General features: G+C 39.2%; 1 protein-coding gene across 1 annotated transcript in view; it reads right to left on the reverse strand.

Moving 5' to 3' along the window:
* Positions 1-1,857: 1,857 nt before the first annotated feature.
* Positions 1,858-20,921, reverse strand: part of LOC122562342 (protein shisa-6-like) — a 482,656-nt gene continuing 463,592 nt past the window's right edge. The window contains exons 5-6 of the mRNA XM_043715219.1: positions 3,544-3,606; positions 1,858-1,865 (exon numbers count right to left, since the gene is read on the reverse strand). Of these exons, the coding sequence (XP_043571154.1) occupies positions 1,858-1,865; positions 3,544-3,606 (71 nt within the window). The remainder of the gene's footprint in view (positions 1,866-3,543; positions 3,607-20,921) is intronic.

Consider the following 20,921-nt stretch of genomic DNA (forward strand, 5'->3'; position numbering starts at 1 on the left):
TCCCCTGGAAGCCCCTATTCCTGATGCTATTATCACATCTTCAATAATTTGATTACAGAATTGAAAGGATTGATGAGATCCAGACATTGTAAAGTGTAAAACCACTGAATTCCCAAAAAGAATTGCCTTATTATGTACCAAATCCAATTTCATTTGAGCCTTTTGTAGATATTGCTCAATAGAAAGGGAACCACAACCATGTTGATAAAATGGTTTACGCCTGCTATTTCACATGAAATCATGACTCATTTCATTGACTTCAGTGTGCTGTCATCCCCATAACTGAAGCATATAGAACTCTTAAACTCCTTTACCTTACTCTGGTCTTCATCATTTAGAGAATCCAGGTAATATTCTTACTAATGCACTCCACAAATTGTGGATTTGCACCTATTATCCAATACAGTGCAATTGAAAATCTAGGTATTCATTACTGGGCAAAATGTTGTGACCAGTCCAATTCCTTTCAACTGATCTGTACCACCCTCTTCTCCTTCTGAACTTTCTGTGTCATGTGTCATTTGGAAACCTTGTTTTTCAATTTAGTGCAACTTACTGCATAATGATACTTAAGGTCACATCTAAAGCACACATTAACCATTCCCTGTCATTCCTGGGGTTCATTCTTCTGTTATAGTTTCCCAATACCTGTTGTCCCAGAGGGAACCTGCAAAAGGTTGGCACTAGAATCACGTATATTTTAGAAGGATTCAGTGAATGGAGGGAGGCTGCAATTACAGGCTGCAAGAAGGGAAAGCCAACAGTGAATACAATAGAAGCATCGGCTAAACATGTAAGACAGCAGCTAAGTTTTGTGGATTGGTAAAATTAGGTGAATATATTAAAGGCAAGAAAATGCACTTAGAGTTTGAAAGTAGGTCCAGAAGTGCCTACTGTTCTAGGAAAAGATCATAGATTTGGAAAAGGAACTTTGGGGGATCTTACAGTAGTCCAGAATGAGCGAGGAGTGTGAGTGAAGGTCATGGTTTGACAAGGACAAGAAACATAGAATATGATTGGGATGTCACAAAAAACAGATGTCCTTCTGATTGAGTTGTATTAGTGGTTACGAACTGATAAGAGGTAATAAATGATGCCAAGTGAAAAATTGTGAAAAGCTGGAAAGAATTTGGTGTATGTATGGAGGTGCCAGATAGGTGATCACTAGCCTTACCACACATAACTATAAAGCCAGACTATGGAATGAACTGCCAGAGAAAGTGGTAGAGGTTGATTAATTACAACATTTAAAAGGCAACTGGATGGCTATATAAATAGGGAAGGTTTAGAATGACATGGGCCAAATGCTGGCAAATGGGTCTAAATTAATTTAGGATATCTGGTCGGCATGAATGAATTGGGTTGAAGAGTCTGTTTCTGTGATGTACATCTTTATGACTATAGTGGCTCAGGGATTTGAAGAGAGACTTGGGGGGGGGGGGGGGGGTCAAATATTAGAATCACTGATTCTACAGTCTGATGATTGTCCTTGGTCTTTTGGCAATATTCCTGGGAATGTAAATCAATTGATAAGAAACTTTTTTCCAAGTGAAACATTCAAAGGGGAGTCTTTTTGTGCTCCCATAAAGAAGCTAACAATATGAAAAGGAAACTGTAAAAATTAAACAAGTGTGTTTATGAGTTGAATAAAACATCAAGGATATGAAACTTCCTATTGCAGCCTGTCCCATTGAAAGCAGATGGTATTTAATCCAAAGTAAACGCAGCAGTGTTTTATTAGCATGACAACTAGCAGGCATTTTTATGATGCACATTAATGATCTTTTATGAGGAGATTCTGCATATTTCAAGCAATGTTTGATTGATAAAATTTTAAGTAACATAGATTAAAATTGTTCAGAATCCTTTAAATACACAGAAGAGTTAATCAAGCAGAACCAGACCGGAGTGGCCTTCAGTTAACATTCTTTCATACAACAGGTCAATTGTATCCAAATAGTTAGGACCAGATCCTCACAGAAAGACGGTCCTAACTCAAAAGTGGAAACAAACCAGTTGAGAAGTTTGATTGGCCAATTGAACTGTTTGCGCACTTAGACCAGATCCAAAACCTGTTGGAACTGAATACCATATTAAATGTATTATGATTCTGAGACCAAGTACAATATTTTATAAATTGAAATCAGGGAACTGCGCACTCAAGATCCAACCTTTAGTTATGCAGAAGATATTACGTTAATCATTCTCAGTGATGCTTCATCCAGCAATCATCTAGATGGAAAATTCCACAGGAAAATTAATCTTATTCTTGGTGGGAAAGAATAATCAGTTGTCCATTTATCAGAAAAGCCAAGAATACAAAAAAGATGGTTAAATGAGGAGTTAAAGATAAGTAAAAGTAAAGGAAATGGGCGTGTACCAGTCTAATATTCTGAAGGAAACCTTATTGAACTGTTCATCGGAATGAAAAAATGCCCATAGAATATTATATGGGAAATCATTCTATTCGGAACAATATTCATTGTACAAAGGGTGATGCAGAGAAAAGTTTAATAATTGACCTTACTAATTTGAAGGAAACATTGCAAAGAAAAGAGAGTTCTAAAAGAAAATGGGCTGAAACAAGTCACCAAATGTTCCTTTATTTCACAAAGTGAAATACTTGCTTAAGAAATTATTAGATGTCTTCAAAGAGGGATGTCTTGCATTCTGATAAGAACATGGAATATTGAGATGAGAATATGGAGTATTGTGTTACAAAAATATGAATATCATTTTTTCTTCAAACGCTTGTAATTTCTTTGACATGTAAAATACATTTTTGAAGAATGGGGATTATGGGATCAGCTAATGGTTGATAATGTATACCATAGGAGAAAAAACACATTTATTTCTATGGTTAATATTGGAAAGATTGGTACTAAACATTAGGAAAATTACAATTAATTGTATACTTACGTATATATTGGATGTGGAATGACAGTCATAAGACTGAGGTGAGGAAGTCAATAAACTCTGACCACGAAAAGAAATGTATATATGTGTGTATTGATTTCATTCTACCCAACTGGCTTTAAATGTACTAACACTAGCTATTTGTTAGAAAAATATGCTTCTACATTAGAGGCTATTGATTATCTTCTCATTCATTTTATTTATGTAACATGTGCATAAGTGGATGCTAGGTTTTTCTATATTACAGAAGTAACTCTCTTTCAAGTGTGACTCCTTAGTTGTAAAGTACTTTGAAACATCTCAAGGATAAATTACTACATCAAAGCAGTTAATTGTTATTTTGTTTAACATTGATGACCTTCACCCAGAGTGAGCATAAAGAAACAAAGGTGACAAGGAGTAACAGTACAATTGTAAACATAGTGTGTTATCCAACTTTGATATGTATAAATTCTGAGTTTATGTTATGTATTTAAAATAATGTAAAAACAGCCTTAATCTGTTGAATCAGCCAGTTCAGAGAATTTATGTCTGAACATTAACTTGTGTTAAAGGGTGAGCAATGAATGAAAAAATATAATTGATTCAGAGCCCTTTACCTCAACAATGCAAACACTTTATACTTACCATTTGTGGGAGTTCGAGTTGGACTGATCAGTCCTAAATGGTTATAATTGTGTTGATGATTACCTGCAACATAAGGAAACAAGGAGTAAAGCTAAATATAAGCAATTTATATGTCTCTAAACATAATTTTAATTGTGCATGATTGGGAACAAACTTATGCAGCAAAATACAGACTCAATATTTGCACTATCACTGATTTATTGATTTTCGCATTATTGTTGTAATTCACTTGTGATAGGAACAAACAGAAAACAGAGAAAAGTTGCTTTTCCTTCAGTCATCGAGAAAGGTTCCCCTTTATGAACTAAGGTTCCTCATTCAAATAAAGATATAGGGCAGGTTCTTGTAGCTAGAAGGTTGATAATAGGACTTCCAGTTTGAGGGGAACAATAGAAAGGGTCAATAAGGGAAAGGGCACTTCAATATGGAGGTATTCTCCCTTCAACAAATTAAACTGTTGTTTACTGTGGGGGAGACCCTCAGCAGGGTGACCTGTAAATGGTTGTAAACTGGATCATGTAGGGAAGGTACGTACGGTTGCCTGGAGCATGGGTCCCTCACCCTACCAGTCAGCAGACACGTACTTCTGTCCCTCAGCAGAGCAGAAACATGATCGCCAACTGGAAAGTTTGAGTTGAACTCCTCTAATGGGGCACTGAGGATTGTATCAGTACTAATTGCTGGGTAATGCCGCTAACCTCAATTCCATCTTAACAAAAATGTCACATGAGTGGGATAGATCCAGGGCATGACATAACACCCAGAGGTAGATTATTCTGAATCTGGTTGAAGAAGGAGCGTTGCTCCGAAAGCTAGTGTGCTTCCAATTAAACCTATTGGACTATAACCTGGTGTTGTGTGATTTTTAACTTTGTACACCCCAGTCCAACACCGGCATCTCCAAATCGTGGTTGAAGAATGACGGTGAAAATTGCAAATGTGCAAACTCCAGATCAACTTGGGAGGGGGGGTGTGGGAGGGATGGTGTGGAGGCATCATTAGCAATTCATAGTCACTTGTAGCTGATCAAAGTAGAATATGTGAGAAATCATTATCACTTAACTGAACTCTATTGTTCAAACTGATTACCATAATAAGCACAGCACAGAATTGAGCAGATTTGTAATTGGAAGCAATGACAACAAGGTATAACATAATTAATAGCAGATTGCAACACACTGGTATCACAACATGAGCAGTTTGAATTTACACAACAAATGCAGCTACAACAATGTCACAGTGTATGGGAACTACATCCCAGACATAATCTTTAATCTAATCACTCAGACAGGGAGGTTTCAGCAGATCATTTAGTTGATATACAGTTGAACACTTTCACTCATCTCCTTTTCTCGTGCTCAGTGACTTGTGTGACAGCTCTACTGTAGCTGCTCTCTAAACAGTTTGACACTGTTGATCTTGTTTACTTGCACCAGTAAAATTCGGCTCCTCTCTCCATGTTGTTGAAAAGTCTTATTACTTCACACTGTTATCAAAAGTTCTTCCTTTGTTGCAATGTTTTCAATTGAAGATTCACTAAAAGGTGCAGAAGCAATCCTCAACAAGAAGATGAAGCCAGAATGGAAAGAAAACTGAATCAGAGGCATAATCAACACTCCAACTTTCTGACCCTGCACTTGGTTCTAGTAGTGATGTTTGCCTAATGCGTTTCTTCATATGGTAAATCCATTTGTAGTTTAACAAGGTCTGTGAACCATCAGAATAAATACTATTCATCTGTTGGAAGAGATCATAGTCATTTTTCAGTTTATGCTGATTTCTGAACAATCAGAGATTGCATTCTCAAAGTTGAGCCAGAAGGTAATTTATACAAATCCCACTCCAACTGTTACTGGGGTGCTGCATTGTCATGGGCATTGTTCTATGAATACGAACAATGCATAAGAACAAGGCTTTTCTTGGGATTATGCACGATGAAGAGGAGGGAAAATGTCTGGAAAATATTCAGGCTAGCATACATTCCTCATTTAATAGGGTCAAAACACATAATTTGGCCATTAATGTCATTGCTGATTGTGGGATCTTGCTATGCATAATTTGACTGCCATGTTTCCTTATAGTACAATAGTAAGTACACTTCAAATGCAATTGTTAATGAAGTCCTTTAGGTAATGCCAAAATTGTAACACTTACAAAAAATTCAAGTAGAATCATAGAATTTTACAGTACAGAAGAGGACCATTCGATCTATCATGTCTGTGCAGACTCCCAAAGTACTACCCAGCTACCTCCTTTTTCATTCTTATTTTCTTCTCAATATCCTTTTGTCATCCAGGGTATTGTAGCTTTAGATACCCCATATTTATTTCTCATGACTATGTACCTAGCTTGCACCCTATTCATCTCCCTTTTGAAATTCTCCCATTTTTCATCTATGTTTGTTCTTTCTTAACATCTCAATTTCTTTATATTTCCTGACAAAATGAAGGGTTATGCCTGAAATGTTAATTTTCTTGCTCCTCAGATGCTGTGCCTTTTCCAGTGCCACACTGTATCGATTCTTTCTTTACAAGATTACTGGCAAAATTACTTTTTCCACTGACTTTTTGAAATTGACTCATTTAACTCCTGATAAAGGGTTTTTGCCCGAAACATTAATTTTCCTGCTCCTTGGATGCTACCTGACCTGTTGTGCTTTTCCAGCACCACTCGAATCTTGACTCTAATCTCCAGCATCTGCAGTCCTCACTTTCACCTCATTTAATGGATGTCTAACAGTAGTCAGCCATGCTGCTGGACGAACTTTACACAATAACCAAAATGGTCTGCAAAGAACAGTTTCAAAATGTGTTTTTATGAAAGTAATAAAAGAACACATTCAATGATATTTCAATCAATTGAACACATAATTGCACTTACATCCATTGATAAGTATTGTGAAGCATCTGTGAGAACCTCTCTCTAAACATTCTGAGAAAGCGTCACTGGACTATGATTTCTCTTCGAGGTAATCTCTCCATGCTCCAGGCTCACTGCCTTTATTCCTGATGAAGGGTTTTTGCCCGAAACATCGATTTCGAAGCTCCTTGGATGCTGCCTGAACTGCTGTGCTCTTCCAGCACCACTAATCCAGAATATGATTTCTCTTCACAGATGCTACCAGATCTGTTGAGCTTTTCCACCAACTTCAGTTTTTGTTTCAAATTTACACCATCAGCAATTTTTTGAGTTTTTATTCCCTCTAAACATACTTTGCCAAAAGACAATTCATGCTCATTTAATATCTATTTCTGCCAAGTCACTTGCTGTCCTCCTTGAAGTACCTCATCTGTATTTAAACAGTCTCTTTGTAGTACAGAAAGTGAGCATCAGTGAATATTGTTGGACTTTTCCGTTGTATAATCATCAGGACATATGCAAAAATGCAAATTTCAAAAGGAGCAACAATTGGACATAGGGACCTGCATCTTGTCCAAGCACTTCACACTTTTTTAATTAAATAAAAGCTTGGAAGAATACTAGTTTGCTGGAGAACTCTCCATGGCAACCCTTAACTTTTCTGAGTGACTTGCCAACCAGTCAGCTTCTTCTTCCATGCTGTTGGTCCCTTTGAAATTTGGTCCCTGGCCTGATGAGTGCAATCTCACAGGGGAGTGATTTCTTCTCTCCATGCAGCAATGTTTCTCCTGCAGATTGCGAGGTTGATAATAACCAGAAAGAAATCCATTGTAAACTGAAGGCCCAGTACATACCACATTGAATAGGGAATGTAAATATTCCTTCAGTGTTTCTGCAGAACCGTTATACCGTTATACCCCAGATTGAACTCTCTACAGCCTGGTATCATTCCTCTTCTATCTCCCCCTTATTGTCTCCCTTGTCCTCATTCAATGGATTTTGACTATTTCTCTCTGGTGCTGTCCCCTCAGCCAAATGAAAATTCTGCCTTAGGAGTCTTTAACACATCTTTGTCTTATCCGTCTAAGATGGAGTTAATGCGAGATTCAGAAGCTGGGTGACAAAAACTATAAATCATAAATCTTTTATGAAGTTTAGCCTGCTATATTTTCAATGTCATACAAACTCTTGCACAATAATGCCTTAGAATGGAAGACTTAAAACAATAAGAATATTTTACAATTAGTCCCATATGCAAGAATGTTGCAGAAGTGGTCCACGGAAGCAAAGAATGATTCTTCACAATAATGTTCTGGTACAAATGACTTCTGTTAACAAGGGAGGTCATAAATCGCATCAAAAAAACTAATTGCAGGTACATTTTTGAATCTGACCTCAGGTCATAAACAAAAACGATTGATGGAACATAACCTGAAGTAATTACAGTCTGAATCACATCAGTCACCATTGGTTCTGGGTGAGCACACATATTGGGTTTCCTTGTGTTTGTTTTTTGACTTTTAATATGGAAAGAGAAATCAAAGCATTATTTGCTTTATTTTCTTGTCCGCTAAAAATGTGTAACAACATGCAATTTGCCATAAAGGTGAATTAAATTTTTTAATTGAACAAAGCTAGTTTTATACTTCTTAATTACTTTGTGATGGTGTCTTTATTGTCGATACATCTTGGATCACCTGACACTTTCTGCTTCATGAAACATTTTCAGAGTCATGAAGTCATAGAGATGCACAGCACGGAAACAGACCCTTCAGTCCAACTCGTCCATGCCGACAAGATATCCTAAAGTAATCTAGTCCCAGTTGCAGAGAGTTGGCCCATATCCCTCTAAACCCTTCCTATTCATATACCCATCCAGGTGCCTTTTAAATGCTGTAATTGTACCAGCTTCCACCACTTCCTCTGGCAGCTCATTCCATACATGCACAACCATTTGTGAGAAAAAGCTGTCCCTTAGGTCCCTTTTAAATTTTTCCCACCTCACCCTAAACCTATGCCTTCTAGCTCTGGACTCCCCCATCCCAGGGAAAATACCTTGTCTATTTATCCTATTCATGCCCCTCATGATTTTATAAACCTCTATACGGTCACCCTTCAGTGTCCAACACTTTAGTTGATTAATTTATTTTTACAATATTTGGTAGGCAGATTAGAACGAAAGTGAGGGCAGTGCTGAAACCCTTTAACAGAGGAATATGACCGAATTTATTGAGGGCAGTAAATATATGACTAGATGCTTACAATGGTACAAGGAAGTCATGTTAAAAACCCTGTTACTTGACAATTGGAGTGCCTGCTGTTGGAGACAGGTCACATGATGAATGGTCCATACAGAATTAAAAGTCAGTCACCAGTTAAAACAAAGGTGCAAGCTGTATGGATGAGATCATGGACTGCCTTTGTGCTGTCACTTGAGTCCCTCATAACTGAATCCACATGTCAAAACTTTGCTGGTTTTTAACTAAACATCATATTTGTTCATATTTCTTTTGAGTCCATCAACCCAGACACCAGCATAAGTTGGGAACTCCCACCCCCTCATGAAATATTGTCTGCAGTTGTTTCTCACACTGTTTTATCAAAATAAAGTTGCAGGGTTTGAATGTTGATGAGTAATTGAATGACAGCAAATGACTTCAGAGGCATCCATGCTAAGGTGGACCTTTGTCGTTGCAAGTTTTCCAGAAAAACCAGTGGATTGTATACAGAGCATTGTCCATTTCAGATAAAAGACAGGTCTCCTTTCTACAATACATGAAGGAGGTCCTGTGGCACAATAGGTTGCATCTTTGTCTCTGAGCCAGAAGCTCTGAATACTCAAAGGGTGTTCGTAACAAGGCCATACAGGTTGTGTGTTAATGTGTAAATTCTTTCAACATATGAAAATGATAGATGGCAAGAGTGGGAGACATTTCTCGTCATTCATGTGATGCAAAGAAAATCAGAAACTCTGTCATCACTATTCATAGTTTCTGGACTAAAATATACATGGAAGAGTGCACATTGCCACAAGAACTTGGACTTGAGTATTGGTTGACTCTGATGGTTGATCAGCCAACTTGGTCCAACAATGTCTATCCCCGTTCTGGGTGGAGTGGATTTGGGTCCTGTCTCTTTGCCCTCCGTATTGTGGAGGGTGTGGGACTGTGGATCAGTCCTGCCTTAGAGGAGAGAACTGCTGAAACAATGAGGGCATCACGGTGACATTCTGAATAACCTTTGGTCAATATTACTCAATACTGGAGTGCAAACACATTGAGTTCATGAAATCATGATGTAGATGTGAGGAGCTCTCACATCCATACGAGTGCAATCTTGAATACTATGCGATACCACTTTGAAGATATCTCCTCAAATGTTCACTGTGTCAGGAAGAGGTTATGAGCACTCAAGGTTTCTGACAACTTAACTAGTGCATGTGTCTGTACACATGACAGTGCACATTGCAAATCCAAACAGCTAGAAGAATACACAGTATTCTTCCCATCAAATGAAAGACCATGGAGGTTATAAATTATTCCCATTCCAAATGAATTATAGAGGCATAACCTAAAGAAGAGGCTGATCTCCTTTTCAGTCTGCACTTACTTATCTACACTAGTCCCAGTTACTAGTAGCAGACCCACTGCCTTGAATGTTACGCCATTTCAAGTGCTCATCCACATACTTTTTAAAGGTTGTGAGTTTTCCTGCCTCTCCTACCACCCAGGCAGTTCATTCCAGATTCCCGCTACCCTCTGGGTGAAAATATTTTCTGCAAATTCTCTCTAACCTCCTTTCACCTAATTAAGCCCCATCATTACTGACCCTTCAAAGTAGGGGGACTGTTGTTTCCTCTCCACCTTGTCCCTGCCCCATAATTATATACACTCCGCCAGGTCCACCTAAGCGTTTGCTTCTCTAAAGTAAACAACTTGAGCTGACCCAGGGTCTTTTCAGAATTGAAATGATTCCAGGTAACATCCTGGTGAATCTCCTTTTGCTCCCTCCATTGCAATCACATCCTTTCAATAATGTGGTGACCAGAGCCATACATGATACACCAACTGTAGTTGAACAAAAGTCCTGTAAGCTTCAACATAACCTTCCTGCTTTTATAATCTATGCCATGACTGATAAAGACAAGTGTTTTCTATGACTTTATAACTACCCTATCAACCTGCCTTATCACCTTCAAGGATCTGTGGACAAGCACCCCAAAATCCCTCTGTTCTTCTGAGTTTCCTAATGTCCTGTCATTCATTGAGTACTCCTTTGTCTTGTTACTTCTTACATAGTGCATGACCTCAAATGTTCAAGGGTTAAAGTCCATCTGCCATTGATTTGTCCACCTGACCAAAGCATCTATATCTTCCTATAACCTAAGATCTTCTTCCTCGCTATTAGCAAGAAGCTAATTGGCATAGGATCAACAAAATTAAAGAGGTAAACACAGGGTTCAAAGATTGGTATGGGAGAAATGGGTTCAGATTTTCAGGATATGGCACCAGTATCGGGGAAGAAGGGAGATGCTTCGATGGGACAGTCTCCACCTGAATCATGCTGGGACCAGAACTCTGGTGAAATGCATAACTAGAGCTCTGGTTAGGGCTTTAAACTAAATAGTGGATGTGGGGTGGGGTTTCAGTTACGTGGAAAATTATAAAATCAAAGGTAAAGGAGAAGATTAGATTGCTAGTTAGTGATAGGTTTGATTGTTGCCAGAAAATAAAAGGGATGTGCAGATTGTGTGAACATCACATTGTACCAACGAATCACAAAAGTGTAGGGAAATTCAATAATAGAACAAACGTTAAGACTTTGTAACTTAATGGATGAAGCATTTGGAATAAGGTAGATGAATTGATGTTGCAAATTGAGGTACATGAATAAAATCTCACAGTCATTACAGAAACATGGTTACAAAGAGATCAAAACTGAGAACTTAATATTCAGGAATATTTGACCTTTCGGAGAGATAGGGGCATGTAAAGTATGATGGTGGCAGTATTATTAATAAGAGATGAAATTAAGAGAATTGTGGGAGATGGTCAAGGGTCAGATGATGTACATTTGGATGAAGGTTGTAAACAGCAATAGAATGAAGACATTAGTAGGGACAGTGTACAGACTGCCAAACAATAGCCACTCTGTGGGAAAGGCTATAAATCAACAAATAATAGGAGTATGAGAAATGAAAAGAGCAATAATCATGGGTGACTTTAATCTTCTTGTCAATGAGGTTAATCAAATTCATAGAGTATATTAAGGAGAATGTCCCATAGCAATATGTCATGAAGACATCAGGGTACAGGATATCTTGAATCAAGTAATGGGTAATGAGGCGAGTCTAATAAATAACCTCTGAGCAAAAAAATCTCCTCGGGACTAGTGATCATAATATGATAGAATTTAATATTCAATTCGAGAGTGAGAAACCTGGGTTGGAAACAACTGTGTCTGATGTAAATAAAGGGAATTACAATGAAATTAGGGCAGAGTTAGCTGAAGTGGCCTGCACAGATAGATTAGCAGAAAGGACAGTAAACAAACAGTGGAAGACACTTAAGGGGGTAATACATGTCTCTCAGATAAAAATACATTCCATTAAGAAGGAAAGATTCTAAGAGAGGGATAAACCAACTATGGCTAACCAAGGAACTTAAGGAGAGCATTAAGTTGAACAAAAAAGCAGATAAGGAAACAATGATAGCCTTGAAGAGTGGTAAAAATTCTGGACAAGTGCCAGAGGATTGGAAAATTGCAAATCTGACACCATTACTCAAAAAGGAAGGAAGCAAAAAGTGGATAACAATAGGCTAATTTTCAAACTTCTATTGTTCAAAAAGTACTGGACTCAATAGCAGAACATTTGGAAAGTCATAATCTAAACAAGCAGAGTCAGCATGGCTTCATGAAAGGAAAATCATGTCTGACTAATTTATTAGAGTTTTTTTTGAGGAAGTCTCAACCGGAGTTGATTGAGTGGATTTCCAGAAAGCATTCAACAAGGTATATCATAAAAGGGGTAAGTCATAAAACAAGAGCCTATAATGATTGAGGTAATATATTGGTGTGAATAGAGACTTAACTAATGGAAAGTAAACAGTGAGTGGGTACATGAATGTACTGTAGCCAAATTTGAAGATGGTACAAAAATAGATGGAAAGGCAAGTTTCGAGAGGGATACAAACTAAGAGATATTGCTAGGTTCAGTAAGTGGGAAAATGTTGGCAAATGGAGTATAATAGGGGGAAATTTGAAGCTATTCAGCTTGCAAGGGAGAATAATAGGACAGAAAATTAAAGAAAAATGGCAGCAAGTGCAACATAAGGGGATTTGGGAGTACTTGTACACAAAGCCCAGCCCCAGTCGGTAATCAGGAAGGCTAAGGCAATGTTGGTCCTTTTCTCAGGGGGTTGGAGTATGACAGTAGGGAATTCTGCAGCTTTCCGAGGCACTGGTGAGACTACATGTGGAGAACTGTGAGCAGTTTTGGTCCCCTTAAAGAAGGACATCGTTTCGTTGAAGGCAGTTCAGAAAAGGTTAACTAGGCTGATCCTGGTATGGCAGGATAGTCTAATGACAAAATGCTAAACAGGTTGGGACAAAAATACCGTGCAAGAACTGGAACAAACACTACATTGGACAAACAGGCAGAATACTAGCCACCAGGATACATGAACACCAACTAGCCACAAAATGACATGACCTCTCTCACTAGTATCTTTACATACAGATAAGGAAGGACAACACATCCATCCTAGGACAAGCCAAACATAGACATGCACGAGAATTCCTAGCAGCATGGCATTCCATCTGGAACTCTATCAACAAACACATTGACCACCTCCTGAGAAAAAGAACCGGAAATGACATCACCAACCCAAAGAAACCCAAACATATAAATAGAAAGCAGGAATCATCAGCAGTGCTCGCCCAGACATCCACTGAAGATGTTACTTATTAGGGGATGAAACATCTGGAAATGAACCTTCTATCTCAGCAAGCAAACCTACATCCAGAGATTGAGACTGTCTCTGGAGTTTTGAAGAATGACAGGTGAACACACTGAAACATATAGGATTCTTAGGGGGCTTGGCAGGGTAAATGCTGGAAGCATGATTCCCCTCATGGAAAGTATATGAGCAGAGGGCATAGTCTCAGAATAAAGGGATGCTAGTTTAAGACTGATATTTGTGGGATTGGGGGGCGGTATTGGACAGGATTGGTTAGACGGGGTTGGGGGACGGTGTCGGACGGGTTTGGGGGGACGGTGTTGGAGGGGGGGTGCTGTGTAGGATCTTTGGAACTCCTTGCCACAGAGAGCTGTAGGGGCAGAGTCCTTGTGCATGTTTAAGTCTGAGATGTACAGGCTCATGATCAGTAGGGGAATTGAGGGATACAGAGAATACACAGGAAAGTGGATGTGAGGAATGTTGGATGCTATTGTTGCTATTGAAGATGGCCTACTCCTGTTCCTATTTCTTATCCTTAACCACTTGGCAAATCCTTGTGCCATCTGCAAACTTTTATTATTCCTCAATTTCCCACAATTTCATTTATATACCTCCAGTTACAAAACAGCCTCCTACCTCTAAGCCAATTTTGGATCTATCTTGCCAAGTTACGCAGGATCCCATATGCTTTTACCTTCTTTATCATTCTCCCATGTGGGTCCTTGTCAAAGGCTTTGCAGAAATTGATATGAAGTATATTAATCACACTTACCTCATCTACACACCTGGTCACCCAGAAAAATTCAGTCAAATCTGTTAGGTGTGACCACCCTCTCACAAAGCCATACTAATTATTCCTGATCAAACATTACCTTTCCTAGGAAGATTAGTTCTTTCCTTTAGAACTCTCTCAAATAGTTTCCCTTTTGGAGTCTTATTGATGTGAGACTCTCTGGTCTGTAAATCCCTGGTTTATCCCAATTATCCTTCTTGAAAAGTTGAACCACATTAGCTGTCCTCCAGTTCTGGCCAGACAGGAATAAACAATTTGGGTCAGAACTACTGTGCATTTCTCCCTCACCTCTTAGATCAACCTGGGATATATCATCTGGTCCTGGGGGTATTTCCACTTTCAAGCCTGCAAAACCTCCATGTTAATCTGCTCAAGAATCTCACAGTCCCTCTCACCAAATTCTGTATCTACATTGTCCTTCTCCTGGGTGAGGATAGAGGTAAGCACTGGTCAACACCCACCCACCCCCCACTCCCTCCCCCACACACACACCCTGCCCAAAACGTCCTCCACACACAAACTGCTCTCTTGGTCACTAATTGGCCTTACTTTTTCTCTAGTTATCCTCCTTCCTTTAATATATTTGTAGAATATCTTGGGATTCTGTCTAATTTTACCCATCAGTCTTTTCTCATTGCCACTCTTTGCTCTCCAAATGTTTCTTAACATCTTCCCCGGCACTTTTTCATACTCCATAACAGCCTCTTGGTTTGCCCCCTTGCACCTGCTAAGAGCCTCTCTTTTCCTTCTGATCCAGGCTTGAATATTCCCTGATAGGGTTCTCTGGAGAGAAGGAAGAGGGCTTTAGAAAGCCACACCACTACCTTTCACTCTCCCCACCATACCTATTCTATAAGAGGTAAAAGAGAAAAATCTACCTTCTTGCTGTTGGATCTTTGAGTAGGAGGCATTGGTCCATAGTCTTTAGAATCCAGAAACTACTGGATTCTAATTGGCCAACAACTTCACTTTTGAGGCCTGCAATTGGCCAAGGTAATTGCCAAAGCAGACCAATCAGCTCCTAACAAGCTGACTGCTGTGGAGTTGGTTGAGTTTTTTCAAAGGTGGAAGTGGTGAGTTAGTAATCACCTAATATACCTACTTAATCTCAGAAAGAAAGGGTCCCGGCCACAATTTATAAATTTGCAGATAACATCAGGTTATAGGAGTTGGGTTTTTGGTGGTCAGAAAGCTGGGGTGGAGAATGCTCATTTATGAAAACTGCAACAAATTAAAAGAAAACATTAGCAATTGTTAATTGGCATATCCTTGACAAATTATTTCAACACAGAAAGTGGACAGAATTATATTTTAATATCTCATTACTTAAAAAAAAGAGATTTTAAACAGGATAAAGGAGCAAAGGGATCTGGGAGTGCAATAGCATAAACGGCTCAGAAAAGGGATGTAGGTTCATAAGGCCAGCCAAAAACAAAACAAGTATTAGAGCACATAAAACTAAAATGTAGAGAAGTCATCCTAAAATTTTATAGAAGCTTGGCTATACACAGCTGGAGTATTCTGTAGCAAACAGCCAAATCAGAAATTAAGTTCTTCACCTACAGAATAGCTGGGGTGTGGAACTCACTAACACAGGGAATAGCTGAGGAAAATTTGTTGATGTATTCAAAGTTAAACTGGATAAGCTTATGTAGGAGAAGATAATAAAGGGTTAATGAAGATTAAATTAGATGAGAGAGGATAGGACCAGCTTGAATGGGGCACAAGTTCTGGCAGGACTAATTGAACTGAATGGTCCGTATCAAAACTGTAGAATCGATGTAATTCTATGTTAATATCTCACTTGTGATTTTTGAGATACATGAGCCTCACAGCAGGAGAAGCCCATATGGCCCTTCGGGTCTACTTCACCATTTGATAAGATCATAGCTGACCTGATTATGGTCTCAACTCCATGTTCCTGTCTGATGCCCTGAAACTCTTGATTTTATTGTTGATCAAAAACCAATCTGACTTAAACCGAATATTTTGAACCATGTGGCCTCCAATGCACTCTAGTAAAGAGAATTCCACAGATTAATCAGCCTTTGGGGAAAACAAAATCCTGATTTAAATTGGAAGCCCAGAATTTTTAAAGTGGGTGCCCTTTCTCCAGGGTAAATTCCTCTCGGCATCCATCACAACAAGTCCCCTCGGGATCTTATTTGTTTTAATAAAATTGCCTCTTACTGTTCAAAATCCCAATGGGTATAAGTCCAAATTACTCAACCCTTCCTCATAAAATAACCCTATATCCCAGGCATCAGTTAAATAAATATTCTCTGAACTGTTTCAAATGCAATTTTATCTTTTCTTCAGAAAAGAAACATTTTTCACACAATACTTCAGATACAGTCTCACCCAGGTCCTATATGGTTGCAGCAACACTTCCTATTTTATATTTGATTCCCCTTGTAATAAGCACCAAGGTTCCATTTGCCTTCTCTAATCACCTGCTTCACAACATTGTTTTTGTGTGATCCATGTGCCAGGACATCCAAATCCCTTCAAGCATGGAGTTCTATAGTCTCTCTCCATTCAAATAAATATACCACCTTTTTCTTCTTCTTGACAAAGTTTACAAGTTTACATTTTCCCACATCTATCTGCAAAGTCTTTACCTACTCACTTAGCCAATCCGAATTGTTTTGGTTTTGAATCCTTAAGACTCCAAATGCCCTCTTGCAAATGAACTGTCCTGCCTATCTTTGTGTCATCAGTAAAGTTAGTTGTCATACTATGGTCCTACATCCAAGTTGTTGATTCAATTTGTAAATTGTTGAGGCCCCAGCACATATCGTTGTGGTACTCTACTCATAACAGTTTGCCATTTATCCCTAGTCTCTGCTTCCTGTTAGCTAATCAAACTTCTATCTATGTCAATATGTTGCAACTCACAATTGATCTCTTATGTTGTCACCTTTGGTGGGGCATCTTACCATTTTGGAAATCCAACCATCACAACTACAAGCTTCCCTTTATAGCTTGTTAATTCCTTAAAGAACGCTAAGATATTAATGAAACATGATTTCCATTTCCATAAAGCCATGTTGACTTTGCCTGATTGTATTATATCCGCTTTATATCCGCTATTACTTCCTTAAAAATAGATTCTAGCATTTTTAATATGACAGATGTAAGCATAACTGGCTTGCAGATTTTTTGTATTGTGTCTCCCTCTGTTCTCGAATAGACAAATTACATTAATCATTTTCTAATCTGTTGAATCCCTTCCAGAATCAGGAAAAGTTTCAAAAATTACAATCAATGCATCTGCTATACCTACAACCACTTCTTTTCCTGGGACCTACAATGAAAGCTATCGGATGCAGTGGACCTGTTAACTTTTAGAACTAATCTTTTTCTTTGTATCTTTTCCCTAATGATTGTGATTATTTAACTTCCTTCCTCTCTGGTGCTTCTTTATTTTCAAATTATAGAATCATAGAATCCCTACAGTGTTGAAACAAGCCATTTGGCCCATTGAGTCCACACTGCCTCTCCAAAAAGCATCTCACCCAGATCCAGGCCCCACCTATACCTGTAACCCTGCATTTCCCAAGATTAACCCATCCAAATTACACATCCCTGAACACAATGGGCAATTTAGCATGGTCATTCCTCCTAATCTGCACAACTCTGGTCTGTGAGAGGAAACTGGAGCACCGAAAGGAAACGCTCGCAGACACGAGAAGAATGCGCAAACTCCACACATACAATCTGCCGAGGGTGGAATTGAATCCAGGTCCCTGGTGCTGTGAGGTGGCGTGCTAAGCATGGAGCACCATATACAACAAAACCAGATTCAACATTTCTGCGCTCTTTTCTTTTTTAAAACATTCATAAAAAAAACTCTTGCTGTCTGTTTTTATTTTGCTAGATAGCTTTCTCTTAAACTCTAATTTGCCCTTTTTATGAGTCATGCTTTGCTGGTTTCTGAATGACCACTAATCTTTATACTATTGCATATATTCCTATTTAATTTGATGCCATTTTTAACTTCCTTAGTTAGTAATGGCTAGTGCATTCTTCTCCGAGAGTATTTCTGTCTTAATGGAGTACCCATGCTGCAATGAAGGCAAAACAGTTGAATGTCCCCCAAAACCTCATTCTGTTGGTGAAATCCTATTATCTAAAACAATAGGAAATGCCAAAATGTAAAATATTGGGCAGAAAATGGAATGCATAGAAATGTTCCTTGAGGTAAATAAAATTACTCTTCAATTGGAGTTATCCACAGAGCTTTTGATAATAAGGGAAGAATTTAGAGTGTAGATTTTGATGGCAATGATTTATTGAAATTCTTCATTGTGATCTACACTTTGTGAGGTAAAATTAGCGGACAGAGGAAGGTTGCAGGTGTAGTTATACCAATAGACCTCTCTGCTTTATTCAAGTTCAAGAAATCAAACATTTCTACAAATTCAAATCTTGGGAGATCTTTGATCACATTCATGATCCAGCAAAATTACATTTATGCAGTTTTATTTTGCCAGGTTCAATATTTGAGCTTCATGCCTAGTCAGGAATTATCCTGGACAAATTGAGACAATTCATCAATATCTCAATTCTTAGTCAGCAATGTCTGTCAACAATAAATATCTTGAAGACAAAGGTGATAGGAATAGCTCTGATGATCAGGTGCAGAAAAATATGGAAATAAAGAACAATATTAGTTTTTGTCGTAAATATTGTTCTTCTCTTTCTTTTACCCCTTGAACAACAACTTGGTAGTGATATTCTCCAATACCAATTTCTTACCATCTCACTGTATGCAATTTTGAGATCTAAAGCACTGTCCCACATGTTGCAGACTGACTTGCTATCCCACAAATGAGCCACAGACTGATTCTTAACACTTCCCTACTGAGCTACAGAAATCTGGATTCCACATGGAGTCTTGGAGAATACATGGTATATTCAAAATGGCAGCTGGACACCAGATCTGGAAGTTAATACCTCATGTCTCATGGAAACTATTTTCACCCTCAAAAATGTGGCTTCTATGCATGGGAAATTTGAACTCAGCAGAACCATTTGAACAGAGTGCAGAGTTCAAACAAATCCAATTTCTGCTGGGTTAAGCTGAGGGTTAGGGTATTATCCCACAACGTGGAATCTTTTAATGTCAACATGATATCTCTTGAAATACTGAGTACTATATAGAACCGTAAAGTATCAATTTACCCAAATCAGTCCTATAAAAATGATGGGGAAATAATTTGCATGTCTTTATAAGATTAAAAGAAAACATGTTTGATCCGTTTCAATAGCTGTTTGTTGATATTGGACATGAATACCACCATTACACGTGGGGACACCTCCCACCATGTACGTGGCAAGTACTCATGTGACTCAGCCTATGATGTCTATCTTATACGTTGCAGGCAAGGATGCCCTGAGGCATGGTACATTGGGGAAACGGAGCAAAGGCTACGGCAACGGATGAATGGGCACTGCACAACAATCAACAGACAGGAGTGATCTCTCCCAGTTGGAGAACACTTCAGCGGTCCAAGACATTCGACCTCGGACCTTCGGGTGACCATCCTCCAAGGCGGACTTCAGAACAGGCAGCAGTGAAAGGTGGCCGAGCAGAGGCTGATAGCTATGTTCTGTACCCATAGGGAGGGCCTCAACTGGGACCTTGGGTTCATGTCACACTACAGGTGACCACCATTGCACTATACACACACACAGATGCTCCTAAACACATTCATACACACACGCACTCCTATACACACACATACATACAGACACAAACAGGTGACCACCAGCACTATACACACACACACAGACGCTCCTAAACACATTCATACACACACGCACTCATATACACACACATACATACAGACACAAGTATACACAGACAAGCACACACACACACTCCTACAGATACACACACTACCACACTCTCACATGTATCCTCTCACAGACTTAGACCACTTTCCACTCTCTCTCTCACAGACACTCACAACCTTTGCAGAGTTACACTGTACTTTGCTTAAAAATTGCATGAATCCATGTAAGAGTCTGATAACTCACTTTTTAGATTAAAATCAGTCTAAACATTATGGCACAGACAGGGAACACAGGGGGCTAACACCTTCAACATACTTACATCCAGAACCTCAATCTGAGCTACAAATCTTCTCAAAACTCATGAACAAAAGAATTGAATTCTAGGGACAAAGTCAGAGTAACAGTCCTTTAACTCAGTCCTTTAACTTTACAATCAGTCCTCAGCAGAGGCCTCACCTTCATCCCCTTACACTCCGGATCAATGGGTTCGACACGTGGCTAGATATCGAGTATTTCTTCTGCCGCCTTCGCCTCCGCGCCTACTTCTTCTATAAGGACTCTCGCCCACCCTCTGACGACCTCTTCTCCCGCCTCCAACACACCCCATCCACCTGGACACCCAATGCTGGCCTCTTACCCGCCCTCGATCTCTTTATATCCAACTGCCGCCGCGACATTGACCGCCTCAACCTGTCCACCCCTCTCACTCACTCCAACCTCTCACCCTCACAACACGCAGCCATCCACTCCCTCCGCTCCAACCCCAACCTCACTATCAAGCCGGCAGACAAGGGAGGCGCAGTGGTAGTTTGGCGCACCGATCTTTACACCGCTGAAGCTAGACGCCAACTCGCAGACACCTCCTCCTACTGCCCCCTTGACCATGACCCCACCTCACACCACCAAACCATCATCTCCCAAACCATCCATAACCTCATCACCTCAGGAGATCTCCCATCCACTGC

The sequence above is a fragment of the Chiloscyllium plagiosum genome, chromosome 24, assembly GCF_004010195.1.
Source record: "Chiloscyllium plagiosum isolate BGI_BamShark_2017 chromosome 24, ASM401019v2, whole genome shotgun sequence".
In the NCBI taxonomy this organism is placed as follows: Eukaryota; Metazoa; Chordata; class Chondrichthyes; order Orectolobiformes; family Hemiscylliidae; genus Chiloscyllium; species Chiloscyllium plagiosum.